The sequence below is a fragment of the Plectropomus leopardus genome, chromosome 4 (assembly GCF_026936395.1).
Source record: "Plectropomus leopardus strain MGB_pleo_1.0 chromosome 4, ASM2693639v1, whole genome shotgun sequence".
Lineage (NCBI taxonomy): Eukaryota > Metazoa > Chordata > Actinopteri > Perciformes > Serranidae > Plectropomus > Plectropomus leopardus.
In genome coordinates, this window is record NC_142179.1 from 32,387,896 (window position 1) to 32,405,268 (window position 17,373).

The 17,373-nt window shown below is 42.5% G+C and overlaps 1 protein-coding gene across 5 annotated transcripts in view; it reads left to right on the top strand.

Moving 5' to 3' along the window:
• The window catches only part of tet3 (tet methylcytosine dioxygenase 3), a 39,320-nt gene extending 22,914 nt beyond the window's left edge, over positions 1–16,406 (top strand). For 4 of the 5 annotated variants that reach the window (XM_042488462.2, XM_042488459.2, XM_088077134.1 and 1 more), the window contains 7 exons: positions 2,758–2,851; positions 4,739–4,947; positions 6,294–6,444; positions 6,614–6,703; positions 6,949–7,086; positions 7,236–7,590; positions 8,465–16,406. In XM_042488462.2, coding sequence (XP_042344396.2) covers positions 2,758–2,851; positions 4,739–4,947; positions 6,294–6,444; positions 6,614–6,703; positions 6,949–7,086; positions 7,236–7,590; positions 8,465–10,305 — 2,878 coding nt within the window. In that variant the 3' untranslated portion in view covers positions 10,306–16,406. The remainder of the gene's footprint in view (positions 1–2,757; positions 2,852–4,738; positions 4,948–6,293; positions 6,445–6,613; positions 6,704–6,948; positions 7,087–7,235; positions 7,591–8,464) is intronic. The other variant, XM_088077135.1, reaches the window with a different exon arrangement.
• Positions 16,407–17,373: the final 967 nt, after the last annotated feature.

Consider the following 17,373-nt stretch of genomic DNA (forward strand, 5'->3'; position numbering starts at 1 on the left):
ACAGAAGGGAGGAAAGAAGAGAAACAAAAATTATAGTACACAGTATGATAGAAATGGTGCATTCATTGTGCACTGTTCAGAGTAGATTCAGTTATTTATGTTATGTAACAGTCCTCAGAATTAATTAAGGCTGGGGTTTTGATGTTTTTATATGCAAATGGTGTACATACAAAGCTGAATTCACTTAGTTTGAAACCTAAAATAACTGCAAATAAATAATCTTGCAGTCAGATTTAAGGTTAAATCTGTGTGCTGTATTTATCCTAATGATGTAACATGACATTTAGCGTTAGCAGTCAGCACTTGAATGTCATCCATGTCACATAAATAGTACTAACTGGATGTCCTCCCCAAAACAATTAAGTGAGCTGTTACTTTTTCTGCAACGCGTCAGCAGACTTGGTAATAAAAGACAGACTGAGTTGAGCAGCTTGATCTTCATAGCATTAGTGTTTATCAATTTAAGAAGGAACAGCAGAAAACTCCCCAGCTGGTGATTTTAATAACCAAAGTAAAGCTACAGCTTTTAGAAATCATGGCACTAGGTATCATTTAAAACATAATGATTTTAGTACCATTAAAGTGATACTGATACTACAGTAATAGAGTATAGGGCTGCACACTATTATTTTTTTTTTTATTGCCATCTAATGTCATCCATGACAGATGTTGCAATTGCAACATGAGTTGTAGGAATGGTAGTTTTGCATCTCAGTTGACCAAAAAAAAGCTGATTTTTGTGAGGGTGTGTACCAAACATGCATGTTGTTTTACATCTGGAATATGATTTGTTGGCTGGGCCACCTACCCAGCAACATAATGCTTCTTGTATAATGTTATCTTGGGACACATCGAAAAATGTGTTGAAAAATTAAAGCTCCTGCGATTTGGGTATTGCTCTTGGCCATATTGCAATTTGGATAATATTTCGATTATATTAATGATGCAACCATAATAGAATATTTTATTCTACATACATAATGTGAATGAGGTTACGTGCAACACTTTGAAACACACAATGTTTTGGTGGCGCATCAGCACGCTGAACTGCAGCTCCATCAAATACACCTCACGGTCAACTTCACCTCTGACTGTCAGTCATTACATTTAGTAACGCTGCAGTGATTGGCTGCAAGCAAATGTTTTGGTCGATACCTAGGTGTTGAGTACTAATATTAAGCACTAATAAATGATTAAATCATTTGGTTATCTTACTAAAACATAACACTGATCAAAGGAGAGCTGTTTTTAAGAATGATTATTTTTTTATAAACTTTCAGATATTGTCTTGGTATTTGTAATCACAGAATGCAGAAAGACCTTGTACTCAGTGTAACCTTCTATTACCGGATGCGTCATTGTGTTATGGTTCATGTTAACAGTACTGATTATTGTACTGAGGCACACATTTGGCTGTTATTCAGAGAGGCTGGATTTCAATAGAACCAATGAGTCATTAGTCCCTGGAGAACACAAGTTGAGTGAAGTGGAGGGGGTGTTAGGCCAGAGACCACTTTCTGTTGTGTGAGAGATGACATAGATGTTAAGGCCCCAATGTCCCTAGCTGACCTTTGACCCAGGCCTGACCCCAAAAGGCCACCCCTGTGGTGACAGAGCCCACTCCTCTTCCACTCTCTGAGCCACCACGGAGTGATTCCCATTCAGCAGGAGCCTCTTGTGTTCACTGTCACACCAGATCTGCTCAGGGCTGACGTTTTCACAATGGCAGGTATCAAGCAGGCAGGAGACCTGAGATGAACCGCACGCAGACCTCTGACAAGTTCTGATGACCTATCCCCACCCCAGCGCAACCTCTGACCCCTCCATCCTCTTATACACCCCATCACTCCACCAAAACACCTGCAGAAATACACACATGCACCATGAGGACTACTATTAAGTAATGTCTCAGCTCTCCAATATTTGCTCAAGCAGGTGTTCACACATACATACACACAGAAAAAAAATATGTTTAGTGTGTCCACAAACTAATCTCGTGCATGCACACAAACACCAGCACAGAAATATGTCCAAGAGAAGACCCTCTGGCTGGCATTGTGTCGAGGTTAGTGGGTTCTGGTTTGCTCTGCCGTGTCTGTGTGAATCTCAGCAGTGCCATGTGAACACTCCTCACCAGTCAGTGCTGCTGAGGTTTTCCCGTCTTTGTCAGAGTTGATGTACACACAGAATATAAAATACAAAAGATTCAGAGCCCCACAGGCAAAAGCAGTAGGTGGCATAAAACATAAGAAATGCTCTTGATGAGGTCAATGATGACGAAAAACTTCTGAACAACAGGGTTGTGTCCCATTATGTGGTACTTGTTGACTTTTATTAGCAACTGTTTGGCCAACTGAGCATGTTTTAATCTGAGCTGTCAACTGTTAAAACAGATTCACAGCATAATAACCTAGTTCAGTCTTGAAAATCTTTCTAATGTTTTTCTGGATTGTGGACACAGGCAAATCCATATTGCTGGTGATTTGGCTGTCAGGTGTAGTGTAACTTTTTTTTTAACAGAGCACTTGAGGCCACAACAAATGATGTAAAACGTCTGATCAGTCAGTCAGCCAATTCTTTGAGGTTTCACTTTTTAGCCTTTAGGGCCCTTACACCGATCAAGACTACAACGTGTGTTAAGGTTGAGGCTATTTGAGTGTCCAGCTTAGTGTGTCAGAGCTCTTAACTCAGACATCAGGATGATCTGATGTGAGTAGATCTGGCTGTTTTTGTCTGACTGTTTCTCCTCATGTTTAGGTATGGAGAGAAGGGAGATGCCATCCGGATTGAGAAGGTGGTGTACACAGGCAGAGAGGGAAAGAGCTCACGAGGATGTCCTATCGCTAAGTGGGTAAGTAGCATCATTATACATCACATCTGCTACTTGTTTGAAGTTTTGAAAGAGCTTTTCATTTTCATCATACATGACTGCATTCGGGTAAGGACCTTGGGAGACTTGGGAGTGTTCTCAAGGTTTCTCAGTTGGTAACTTTTATCTAAAAAAAAAAACCCATAAAACAACTTGTCATATTTGCTGAAACTGTCACTAAATTCAGACAGTCATATGTGAGACGGATAATCTGTCAAAAAATCAGGTTCCTCCTCCTTGTAGTGCTTCTAAAGGCATTTGCTGGAATCTACTGCAGCTGAAGGAAAACAACCAGTCATAAAAAATGAGAAAGTTGGTCAGGCCACTGTTTTCACTGTTTTTTAACGTGGCAGCCAGGTCACAAACATTCTCATATGACAGCTAAACAGTACACTAAAATATGTTTGTGAAAACCTTTTAAACAAGAAACAGGCAATGAGCAGTGATTGACATGACTGACAGCTGTGGTAGAGACTCCTTGGCTCTCATTGGTTGGTTTCATATGCACGCAGTGGATTATAGCAAATGCCATTAGAAGCACTACAAAGAGGAGGGGAACTATGATTTTTTTTCAGACTAGCTCGCTCATGTACTACTGTACTGGATATAGTGACAGTTTCAACAAATATGATGAAAAGTTATTTTTCTAAAAGTTACTAACTACAGCTAAAGAAATGCTAGTGACTCTCAAAAATAACATTTGTGACAGTCTGTCAAGGACTCAGTGAAAGCCTGATTGTGTTTGTGATTGTCAAGTGAGAAAAAGAAAAAGATGTGTTTGGACTTTTGTTCCTCCTGACAACAATGACAGCCAATCAACAACAGATTTATGCTGTGTGTGTGTGTGTGTGTGTGTGTATTTGTGTGTGTGTGTGTGTGTGTGTGTTTAATGAGGGGTCCTGGGGAGACACCTAGCCAAGTTTGTCACCCACAGTGAGTAAATAAGCAAGAGGTCTCACTCTGTAACTACTCGGCCACCCTTCCAGTGTCACCCCTGACACATCCTGCTAACGACTTTATGGATTCAAAACAGCTGTCCTACTGAGTGAGGGTCTGTGTGTATGTGTGTTAGTGTGTGCATGTGTGCACTGGAGACAGCAAGGGGGGAGTGTAGAGATAATAACAGTGAGACAGAGCAGGCTTGCGCATATCAAAAAACAGTTGTGAGCAATCATATATAAAGGTTGACAGAAGTGAAATGATGGGTATTTTCTTACTTGTCTACTAGTATATTTTTATAGTATGAGACCTTCTAGCTAATTTGATTTAACCAATAGCATCATACGTAGACTTAGGATTGGTATCCAGTCCTAGCAGCGGGTCACATGTCAGTACAGGTATTAAATATCCTTCCAGAATGCAGTGTGACTTAAACTCTTTCTCAGTGTTTCTAATTCAGTAAAGCAACGTCTTTGAAAAGAAAAAAAAACAGGAGAGCTTCCTTGAAATTAGTAATGGTACAAAAAAGACAATGCTCTTCGGTGAAGGGCATGAACAAATTTAGAAAAACAAGGAGGAACCAAGGCACTTGTCTTTAAGGAAAAAAAGTTAAAATTCCTTATTGCATTGGCAGGTTCTAAAAGTAGAACTTGATTGAAAACTGTAAATTCTTTGACACATCCAGCCTTCTTCAGGAAGTAAGCAACGTCTTTATCTGTACAAATGTTTATCACCGACAAAGTCACTAACCACAGAATTAGACAATAGAAAGCATTTTGTTTTAGTTGTAAGTAAATAATTATGTATTGAACTCAGAGTATAGGGATTTACTAAGCATTAATTAAGGCGTTACTTGTAAAGATCCAGGGTGTTTCCCTATCCTAATGAGTAAAAGATAAAATAATGATAATAAGCTCTTTTTCTTGTCAGGTGATCCGTCGTGCCAGTGAGCAAGAGAAGCTGCTGTGTCTGGTGCGTCAGCGTGCAGGCCACCACTGTGCCAATGCTGTCATCATCATCCTCATTATGGCATGGGAAGGTGTCCCGAGGGCCCTGGCTGACAAGCTGTACAGTGAGCTCAGTAGCACCCTCACCAAATTTGGCAACCCTACCAGCCGACGCTGTGGCCTCAATGATGAGTGAGTAGCTGATGGGTGGTCTTTGACACTGGCTCTCTAACATACAAGTTGGTGAATGTGCAAAGAGGTGACAAGTTGTGTGTATTTCATCATTATATTTCTGAACCTCCATGGCACCTGTTTGAGTTATTTTTAAAGCACTTTCTAAACAATATGATCTCAAGTCATCTTTATCAGAAGTTTCAGGAAGACCTATGACAGCAGTAAAAGTATGCTAAAAATGTTGGCTTAATGGAGGTCCATGGCCCAATCTGGGCATCCGAGACATGGAAAATTACTCCAGAGGCAAAAATCTAAATTTAAGCAAAATAGTGTTTGTCTGCACAAAAACATACATCCCACTTCCAGAGTTAGCCATGCATGGATGTTGACACACCCTTGTTTAAACTAGCTTAAACATAGCCACCACCATTCACTTTCTGGAGTTAGAGCGCAGGTGCTGTGTTCACACCACGAGCAACTCCTTTTGGAAATATGAAGCTACAAACGGACGCCTGACACTTGTTGGTGACAGGGGTGAAGCAATTCAAGTCATAGTGAAGTGTCAACTGCTCGTATGTTTGTGGTCTCTGGCAGTGATACTGCGTTATTAAGGTTAGTTAGCTGACAGTACGCTATCAAATTGATATTAAAATGGTGCACAGATGTTAATCAAAGATTGACTGATTTAATTTTTTGACCAAAGACATACTTTGCAAGACACTGAGTCGAAGTGCTTTGTTATAAGAAGCTAACAAACAGAAGCCCATGACGGCATAACTATATCAACGAGCGCTTGAGCAAGACTTCAACAGAAACTCAGTGATAATGTAACATGCTATGCTGTTGCTTTGTCCCTCCTAGCAGCCTTTGTTTTTTTAAAGATTTTTTGGGGCTTTTTTGCCTTTAATGGATAGGACAGTTTGAGCATGAAAGGGGGAGAGGGGGGCGCTGAGCAAAGGGCTAAGGCCAGAATTGAACCTGCGGCCGTGTGGTGAGGACACAGCCTCTGTATATGGGGCGCCTGCTCAATCCACTGGGCCACTAGCAGTGGAGTCTTTGTGTTAGCTTAGTTATGCAGTCACTGGGATATTGACTGATGGCACATGAGTAGGTTGAATTTTTTCAGTCTGTGCTATTTATACAGTCTGTTAATTTAAAATAAAATAATATTTGTATTATTGCACTTCTAAGATGCTACGACCATATAATTTCTCCAAATGAAATATTGCCCAAATTTCCACATTGGCATTTTATCTCTCTTATATCCCTCTCAGCCCAGTTGGAATATACTGTAGATATGGTGTAAAGCCTGCACTGTATACCATTGATTTATCTGAAGCTGTGCTCACTGTCTCCCCCTGCAGTCGTACCTGTGCGTGTCAAGGCAAGGACAGTGAAACTTGTGGTGCTTCCTTCTCCTTTGGCTGCTCCTGGAGTATGTACTTCAATGGCTGTAAGTACGCCCGCAGCAAAACGCCGCGCAAGTTCAGGCTACAAGGAGATCGCCCTGAAGAGGTATTCATCACATCAAAGCCAATTGTTTTATAGTATTATGTGTGTATAGGTTGTGGGTTTTTTTAATCATGCTGAGTTTAATCACTTTTGTTATCTGTGAAGCTACCATTTTACAGATCTGTGACTTTGTGTTCCAGTTTGACCTGTGATGTTTGTTTGTGCTCGTCAGGAGGAAAAACTCAGGGATAACTTCCAGCATTTGGCAACTGAGGTGGCTCCTTTGTACAAGCGGCTGGCTCCACAGGCCTACAGTAATCAGGTTTGTTGTACAGGCAACTACCCACCCCATTCTTTACACAGTAACAACTTCATGACATCACCAACTACACGTCATCTTCTTCACACACAACAAGTAGTGTTGTACACCAGACAATCAAAACTTTAGCTGTCCCATAATAACACTCGACACTTCTTTGCACAAATACTGAGAAACAGGGAAGAATCTACTGTCTATCTTAAATGAATGTAAGGAAATAAAGTTATCTCTGTACTCTTCATCCTCAGTGCCAGACAGAGTCCAAAGCTCCAGACTGCAGGCTGGGCTTAAAGGAAGGCCGGCCGTTCTCTGGAGTCACCGCTTGCATGGATTTCTGTGCCCACGCTCACAAGGACCAGCACAACCTTTATAATGGTTGCACAGTGGTAGGATCACTAACCATACTTTTATATGTGTGTTTTGATGTGAATAAAGAATATATTGTTGTTCTGTGTCAATAAGTTGAATTAAAAAAGTGTTCTTGGTTTGCAGCTTGGCACAGTTGACATTTTATCTTCCTCTCTCTCTTTGTTAGGTTTGTACTTTAACAAAGGAGGACAACCGTAAGGTGAATGAGATACCGGAGGATGAGCAGCTCCATGTATTGCCTCTTTACAAGGTCTCCCAGACTGATGAGTTTGGTAGCGAGGAGGCCCAGCGTCTCAAGATGCAAACGGGAGCCATCCAGGTGCTCCAGGCTTTCCGCCGTGAGGTACGCAAGTTGCCCGAACCTGCCAAGTCGTGCCGACAACGCAGGCTGGAGGCAAAGAAAGCCAACTCGGAGAAGAAGAAGAATAAACTCATGCAGCAGGCTGGGGAGACGCCAGAGAAAACAATGGTCAAGACTGACATCTGTATAACTGGTTCCCCTCAACCCCAAGGCAATAAAGGTGAGTTTGTTTTTGTGTCATTCATAATGATTGTTTTTCATCAGATGTCCAAATTATTTTAAATTGCTGGACTAGGGGCCTTATCTGGTAGTCTAAAATGCATTTACCCTAACCTGCAACTTGTGAGTAAAGACCCTGACACATCAAACTGGACATCAAAGAACTAGTGGCGACAAAAGACATCTTTAGCGTTTTCTCACGTCGCCTGTATCTCAGACAAAAAGCTGCATTTGAACACACTGCAAAGAATACAGCGTGCGTCCAACTGACATGTACATTCTGCACCTGCGTGAGAGGAAATAACTCTTCATAGCAGCAGGTGGCGTGGGGCCATATTTGTCATTCAAAAAGGGAAACCAGAGGACGTACAGGATGGATTCAAGAAGCTGTTTAGCCAATTATGACATTAACATCACAACCTGTTGTTTAAAGAACAGTGTTTACTGTGCAGCAGCAAACAGCAGAACAAACCATTACAAACCATTTCTACAAAGGAGCTCAATGGCTGAAAAAAATAGTCTCACCTAATAGTTTTGATCTCACCCCCCCTCTTGACTTTAGTTGGTTGTTTAGTTGCTTTCCACATTTCCGTTTGTCTTCTCAAGCACTGAGCTAAACTGCATATCACAGTGATTTTATTCACTATTATTATTGAATCGGCGGACAATGGCTGACTAGTGCCGATTGTGTGGGACACACTGCAAAAACTAGTGAAACAGAGGCTCATCAACGGCCTTATAATGACTGAGGGATGACCCTCAGCTTGGTGTGTCAGGACCTTCACAAACCTCCAATACAACAGAGGTCAAAAACAAATAAAAACTGAAATGTATGTGAAGTGCAATTTGTAACTTACCTTTCCTTTGTCATTCAGCAATTGTAAAACAAGAGGTGAAGCCCAACATCAAGAGAGAGCCCTTCAATGGATCAATAGATGGATACCCTGTGCAGGCAGCAGACCCATTCAACAACATCTATCCACACCCTGCCTACTATGCAAGGGGAGGCCTCCCCCCAACTGGCCAGCCCCATGCACCAGACCCAGTAAACGGCTACCACCACAATCTGCCCTCAATGCACTATGGCTACTACAACTACCCCTCCAATGCACTTTTCCCCCCTAAGCTGAGGACCTACGAGGGTCGAAACAGCTCTTTGCCCAAAGCAGGCAGCAAGGCTGTCCAGGTTGACACAAAGCCTGACATTCAGAGCCTTCAGGCCAGACTGGCCCAGTCCTACCCCAGCCACCTGGAGCAAGCCAACCAACCAAACCACAGCGCTTACACCCAGCCCGCAGACTACAACCAGTCCCGTCCTTCCTCTGTCTGCTCTGAACCCTCCAACAGAGGCACTCCAGTTATCAAACAGGAGCCTATGGATGTGCCAGTTAACGAAGGCACAATGCAGAGCCAGGCTGGTGCCAACACACCTTGCAGCACCCCTCAGCCTGCGCCGTGGCCAGGGCACAAGCTTAATGGAAGTATCATTTCCACCAACTGGGAAGGCCATCTGACCCCTAAAATAAGTCCTGAAGTCTCGTTGTTGAACCAGGACAAGCAGCAGTTTCACCAGCATCCCCAGCAGCGGCAACCTTCTCCTTACCCCCAGCAATGGACACCCTACTCCGGCTCAAATGCCCTGATGGCATCCCCTGCCCCATCACCATCACCCCAGATACCTCCCTCTCCATCTCCGTCCCCTCACCTGGGCACAGTGCTCCCAGGTAACATTCACCAAGGGTCAACAGGACCTCCCACCCCACGCCCAGGCACCCCTCACCCAGGTACACCACAACCTGGCAGCTCCCACTCAGGCTCAGTCACCCCACAGCCAGGCACCCCAGGCCCAGGCACCCCACGCCCAGGCACTCCAGGCCCAGGCGCCTCCAGGCACTGGGCCAGCCCTGCTCCCAGTCCTCAGCCACATGCTTGGGCCATGGGGCCGGCAGCATATAGCCCAGGTTTGAAGCACAGTAATCCTGCAGGAGCTTACCCAGACAAGATCTGGTCCAAGACTGGGGAGAGTCGCTGTTCCACTCCCCTTGGGCTCCAAGAGAAGGCCTGGAAGTCTTGCGGAGGTTCATTTGCAGGCAGTACTCCATCACCTGCCCCTGAGGGCCGCCTTTTCCCCGATGCCCTGCAGCAGTCAGATCAGGCCTGCTGGAACCCCAGCCGAGCAGAGAGTGACGTTGAAAGCACCAAAGGTCGTGAGGAGGAAGACGATGAGGTGTGGTCTGACAGCGAGCACAACTTCCTGGATCCCAACATTGGTGGTGTAGCGGTAGCACCAGCCCACGGCTCCATCCTGATTGAATGTGCCCGTCGGGAACTACATGCTACCACTCCACTGAAAAAGCCTGATCGCTCCCATCCCACCCGCATCTCCCTGGTCTTCTACCAGCACAAGAACCTCAACCAGCCCATGCACGGCCTGGCTATATGGGAGGCCAAAATGAAGCTGCTGGCAGAGCGAGCGCTGCAGAGGCAGCAGGAGGCGGCTCTCCTCGGCCTCTCCCAGGAAGACATCAAGGCCCTCGGGAAGAAACGCAAGTGGGGGCCTACGGTGGCAGGTGCCAGTCCAGGACCTGGACAATCTAAAGACAAGAGGGAGGGGCCAGTGACACGGTTAGCCCCCACGTTCCACACCTCCTCTATGGTTACTGTGTCTCCCTATGCCTTCACCCGCCTCACTGGCCCCTACAGCCACTTTGTCTGAGGTCAGACAGACACAAACACACTGATAGCTACAGAGTGGTGCAGTGGAGGGCTGGAGAGCGCGATGAGCAGGATGAATGTCTCTCAGCCGTCCCGCAGTCTGGCATCTCTCCATCCTGCCCCCCTCCGCAGTCCACTTGGAGGAGGGGGCATTTTTATTGTTTTTTACCTCATGTCAGGCAGTGGTTTGGGCTTCAGACACACTGCCTGTGGTGCTCTTCCTCTCTCTTCCCTGGAGAGGAACTCCATTGCTTTTTCTTGTTCATAGAATTTTAATGATTCTAATTATTGCTATTATTATCAATATTATTATGATTGCTATTGTTACTGTCAATGTTGTTATTACAGGTATTATTATAATGAAGACTTGTTTGTTTTTTTATTATTGATGTTTTCATTAATGTTATTATTAATGATGTGATTGTTTTGAGTTATGTATTTTTTTAAATCAATCAGTCTGAGTCAGTCAGACTCAGACAGTTGCTTTTTCCATGTATGGAAAATGTGTACCCTTTTTTCTGTTTCTGACTTTCTTTGTTCTTGTCAATCTTCAAGCTGTACTTAGAGGAGGAGACGTCGTCCATCTGGCAAGACAGAAAATAAATTTCAAAGTAATCATATATGCATATATAAAAATAGTCCATTCAGAAGGCTTGCCTTCGTTTTTTATCTCTAATTTGACAATATACAGATATGTATATTAAGGATAATTGCAATTATTATCAACCTGGGCCCCTATTTTCTTATTTTGTGTTCACATTTTCATTTCTTAGGCTGCATGTGATGATCAGCAGCACTTCTGTCTTATATACAAAACACAATAACAGTTCTGGAACCTGCCAACATCTCATTCTTATACTTTCTATTTCCTGGAACTTACATATAATGCATCTTGGTATTTGCGTAAATTCCAATTTTCCCATTTCAGCCTCCCAGCATTATGTACAAATCGAATATATTCTTTTATACACAACTGATGAAGAAATGTACTCTTTAATGTATATCAGAATTATCTGTTATATTCACACTGATACAATCATTCTGTACGTTTAAAAGGCCTCTTCCAAATGGAGCCTGCTTCTTTGATATTACATGAATACAGCTGAAGAGCGGTGCTCTGTTACAAGTGTTATTTTTTGACTGTGCAGAGTCCCTAGAAGGCTTAAACTAAACTCTAGAGTTATTAACAAAACCAAGCACTATGGTGTAGAAAGTCGAAAAATAAGATAATGCCCAGGTTAGAAATAATTGTAGTTGCCCTTCAAAATACGTTTGGAGAAAATATTGGCTGTCTGTCTTACCAGTAGATGACATGCTCCTCCTCCTCTCCTGCACCCCTCCAGCTTTCGACTGGTGCTCAACTTCCAGCTCTGATTGGTTTCCATTCCGCTTCTAACCATTGGCACTTGATGCTGTACTGAGGTGCTCTAACTCTAATCTGGCTCAGCTGGTATAACCGAGTGAGTTTGTTTTGACCGAGGTGGAGTAACAGAATGATGGCATTTATTGCTTCAAGACATCGGTGCAGGAAACTTGTCATGCAATTGGGAAGTTTAATGGATTATATGCCAAATGCCTTCCTTCGCTTGTCATCTGGTGCTCCACAGAGGCTAAAATACTATTTGCAAATGCTATTTGACCCAGATCTGCAATTACCACATAGATGGAACAGGTGGCACACTTTATCTTCCTAAAACATTCAAGTAGGGCTGAGCGTCTCCCAGTGTAAACTCTAGAGGGCAGCAGTGACTGCCGTTTCAAAGTGGTGTGTACAAACAAGCACTTGAGATCCACTCAGAAGCCAGTAGAGCCTTGCTGCGCTGCTTTAACCATCCGTGGCCAGTAGAGGGGGATCTCACACCCTGTTTGCCAACCACGGATGGGGCCTCGCCAAGGCAGCCCAAGGTAAAGTTGATCTTTGTCCCCATGTGGCACAAATGTGAATGAAGTTTGGAGGTGCATTTGGGAAGCCCATCCTGGCTTTGAGCAGAGGGAAACAGTGTTGAGACAGCAGATGCTTATGGTGCTCCGTAACACACACACACTCTGGTGCTCTCCTATTACACTTGATTTACTGTGATGGCCCCGCTCGTTCCTCTGCATGGTGCTGTCATCTTCGAGCAGAGCGAGCTGTGTCTTTCTGCAGACACCTTGCCATCACAGAGCCAGTCCAATCAGAGTGGCCGCCCTGCTGTTGCAGCTCTGGCATTGGGGCTTCAAGAACTGGTTCCTTTTGAGGTGCTTTTGCAGTTTGTTGTGGCAAAGTGGTTTTGTCTCAAACAAAAGTACACTGTACAGGGCGTTCAGTGCTCTGTTGGTAATCTGTTCACAGAGAAAAATACTGAGAGCTAAAGGGAGACCTTTGAAAAATGACCATAGCATCTGGGAGTTGGCAACAAATGCAAGTGCACTGAATCAATACATCTCTCACTTTGCATATGTGTGTGTATGTGAAAGTGACTGGAATGGATGGGTGTGTGAAAGAGAAAAGCCAAAGAGAGAGAAAATTTGATAGCCTGGACAGAATCCCTCCTTTTTGTTTTCAGGCATTAATCATGTGACGGTTTGATTAATTCAAGCGTTGACATGGACTACTTGCAACGTGTCGAAAATAAAAATGAGTGACTGGTAGAATTGGATAGAGGCTAACTCCTGGCTGCTGGGTGGTTGTTTTTGGTCAAGGCCCCGGTCATCTGTGAAAGACCCTGTTACCTCTCCCGAGGGTCTCCAGCTCTCTACCTCACACTGTAGAGACACTGGTCACAATCACAACTTGCTACTGAGGGCAGAGAATCATGCATATGTCCCTTTGTGTGCTCTAGATCTCCACACTCATTTTAACCTGCTTTTTTTTTTTTTAACTCTTATTTATTACTACATGGTGATGATGATAATGATTGTCTTTGATGTTATTTTTTTTCATCTTTTTTTATATAGCTAATACAAATTGTACATAGAGAAGAAAAGATTTATAAAAGCACTTTTAATCTTGATTTTAATGACAAAAAGAAAGAGCCGATTATTGACAACTTGAAGCTTAGTTTTTTTTTTTGTTTGTTTTTTGTTTTTTTTTTCTCAAGAGAGAGATAAAAAATGTAAATATTAAAATATTTAGGTAAGATTATTTAACTGGTGAGGATAGTAACTAAACCAGGAATGACAAGGGGGTATTTTGAAGTCTCTGACAGCCCTCAACAACAGTTAACAACACTTGGTCCTGATGTGTTGTGTGTAAATGTGTGCTTAGTAACACTGCTGTTTTGCTTTCGTAAGTACTGTACCCCTTGTCAGCATGTAACTGACAGAGATGTGTCACTTTCTGAAAAACAGATTTATTAGCCCAATTATAGAACATGAAACCACACTTGACTCACTCACTGACCACAGTAAAAATAACTCGAGGATCCTCTGTGGTGCAGCTCTGTGAGGAAAAGTATGAATTTGAGTTTTAGAAAAGCTTCAACAACAGTGATCTAAGGACAAACAAAAAAGGGAGCCATAAATTTTGATACGTTCTGCTTGTTGTTTAAAGGAAAAGTTCGACATTTGGGGAAAATATGCTTATTAACTTTCTATCCGAGAGTTAGAGGAGAAGATTGATGACACTGTCACGTCTGTATGCTAAATATGTAACAGGAGCCAGAAGCCAATTAGCTTAGCCCCCCAATAGACTGAAAACAGGAAGAAACAGTTAGCCTGGCTGCATCAACAGGTAACAAAATGCACCTAACAGCACTTCAGAAGCTCACTGGAACATTTTATATCATTCATTAAAAAAAAAAAAAAAATAGTCTAAACATGTCAAGTTTTATACAGTATTATGGCGGTTACATGCCAGACTCTTATTTATGTGTAACCAGGCAGTCAGCAGAGACTGTAGGAAGTCACAGCCACAACACTAGGTGTATTTCATGTGCATTCTAAATTTAAATTTACATATAAATCCTGATTTGAAATGCCAAGAATTTAAAAAAAAAAACCAAAAACTGGTGTATCAATCAAAGGAATAAAAGGCATAGGCCAAGCTATCTACGTCATCTCTGGAGACTTTTAACATGCGAGAGCTGTTACCAGAACTCTCCCAAGAGCACAGAACTGGAATATAAGTTCAAAACTGCAGACTTCTGACTGGAGAATTAGCGCCACCTTCTGTTTATCTCCATGTACCAACTCCTAGTATTTGCATAACATCAGTGGACTGAAAAGTAGAAAAATGCACCTTCTTTTTGTGAAAATGTGGCTTAAATTCACACTGCATTTAGATGGAAATCCAACTATTGTCACATTTCATTTCTTCTTAAACCACATTTAAGAAAAATGACAGTAAAATTACCTTGTACCTTGTATAATCTCCCGTAGAATTGTTGATTTTTTTTTGGATGGATCAAGCAATGGAGCAGATTTGTTACCTTTGGTCAGAGCCAAGCTAGCTGTTTGCCCTTGTTTCCAGTCTTTATGCTAAGCTAAGCCAACTGGCTTCCGGCTGTAGCTTCATATTTAGCACACAGACATGACAATAGTATCAATCTCCTCATCTGAGTGTTAATATTTCCCATCATTTTGACATATTCCTTGAATATCAGCAGAGTTGCTCTTTATAAATTTACCTCTGATCATGTGCAGGAGCTTATCCAAAGGGGGGATATTTAGGAACATGGCAGTAGTTGCAGTCTGAGGTGAATCAGTGGGCGATGTTTTAGCGAGTAATAGCCCAGCAATCTTTGTCAGTTGTGTTAGACTATCAGGTAAGAGACTGCCTCCCTGCTTGTTTAGATGTATTTATCATTATCTACTCTAGTTCTCATTATAGAAACTATGAACTTGGCATAAAAATCATTACGCCCTGTGGAAGACTCCTTGTGTTTAGGTTTTAATAATTAATCATGTGATACACACATCATGGCCAACAGTAGTTGAACTGGTGCAGGGGCTGGGACTGGGACAGTAAAAGTCCATTTTAACCATAACGCATGGCCCACATTACACACACACACACACACATACACACACTTGCCTAAAAAAATGGGTGCTGAGGATACAGTGTACATGGTATCTTAATAACTTTGTAAATTTCTAAATGTCTCACGAGTTTGGTGGACGGTACTCATGAGAGGCGCCTCCCGCCAAGCACGTATCGAGATGGGGAGGCGTCGGTCAGCTGGTGCTATGATGCTACACCTTAAAATTCACTGTGTAAAAAAAAAAAAAAAAAAAAGTGCGAGGGATAAATGATTACCACAAATATTTTTCTGAGCTCTTCGAATGTCAAGAGAAGTATACTTTTGATTCAAGCAGCTTCACGGGATGGGAAGCTGCCCTGGTGCTGACTTTATGAAAAGTCTTTTGTTACAATGCTACAAATTTACATCTCTTTTTGAGGGCAGGGGGGCACTCAAACAGTTAATTCCATCACATACATTGATAATTAATACTCATTCAATATTGTACTTGAATACATGAAAACTAGGATGAGATATAGAATCATATTATATGAAGACTGTTATCTTGGTTTCAAGTTTGGTACAGCGCAAGTACCAAAGGCTATTGAACTGATGTTTTGAGTATGTTGTACATGTTCATGTTAACTGAATGCTAAGATATTTGAACAATACAAGAATAGCGATTGTGTACTGCCTCCCTTCCTCCTCCTCTCCCTGGTCATGCACTTCCTTTACTCGACCCCTCTCTTCTTCTTAACACCTTGTATATTTTGTCTTTCACACACACACACACGCAAACATACACACACACATAGATATTCACATGCATCTCACTGTTTATGGCCCACTTTTAGAAGTCTATTGAACACCTAATTTAATGCTTCAGATTTGGGATAGAGACTTGGACCCTGGCCCGTATAACAAAATGATACAAATAAAAACGAACCTACACAACTGGCAGCTACATTCCTTTATGAGTTTTAGGATTGTTCTTGGTTCTTTATTTTCATGTCAAGGATGCAGTATGTAAAAAAAAAGTGTTTTTGTTCAGTCTCTCTCTCTTTGTAGCTGTATGGTGTATTATGTGAATACATAGTGTATGTGGTGAAAACCCCACAATATTGTTTTATGTTGCGCGATAAATAAAAACATTGAAGTGAAACATGTTTGGTTAAGTGACTTTGTTTTTTTGGTCAAGATGTAACAGATTCTGATACTGACAGCGGTGATGGTTAACCTGGTGCTGTGAAGCACCTCAGGGCCCTGACACACCGAGCCGATTGTCGGCAGTTGGCCGTTGTTGGTCAAGGACAGCACCTGATTGGCAGTTCAGCTTAGCACACAAGAAGATGAACGGTAATGAGGAATGCAGGAACACTGCTGTTCTATTTGCACGATCATTTTGCCCTCTGTATGATGTGTGATCAATAATTCCGAAATTGCAGAAGTGTATGATAATTTGACCATTGTGACACCTACAACAAGCACTTAGTTTAGATTACACACCTCATTTGAGCTCATTTCCTGGCTCCTACATTTGTGTTCACGCATCACTTCTCATATGATCTCCTCACAGCTCATGCATTCGATGTAGACCACGATGACATGAACGTGGCAGAACACTGAAGCTAATAAGGATCTTAATCAACAAACCTAAAAGGTAATATTTAGATGTGGCAATCCACTGCCAAGCTGCAATATGTGACAACTTGGATTGAGAACGTGTTGATTTTAACATGGGGGGTCTACGAGGATTGACTGTTTGCCTCAAGTGGCCATTTGAGGACGTTTTGGGCACTTTCACATTTACTTAATTTTTCAGTCTTGGAGGCTGCTGCTTGCTTTGGGTTTGCTTGAGAATTCAAGGTCAAGACTTAAGTCTTCCCTGTGACTTTCACATGTGATTAATCTGCACCCCTGATGGACATAATCATGAACATTTTTACTTATACTCAAGGCCCCAGAGCATTGGCTTTATTTCTAGCCTGGCAGGTTGCCCTTTTGTCTGTGCTTTAAGGGTCTGCAATTTGTTCTGACAGCAGGAATCTTGATTGAGTGACTGATGATGTGCCCCTCCAATGTTATTATTAACCTCAGGGTGGTCTCATTGCAAGATAAAAGAACAAGAA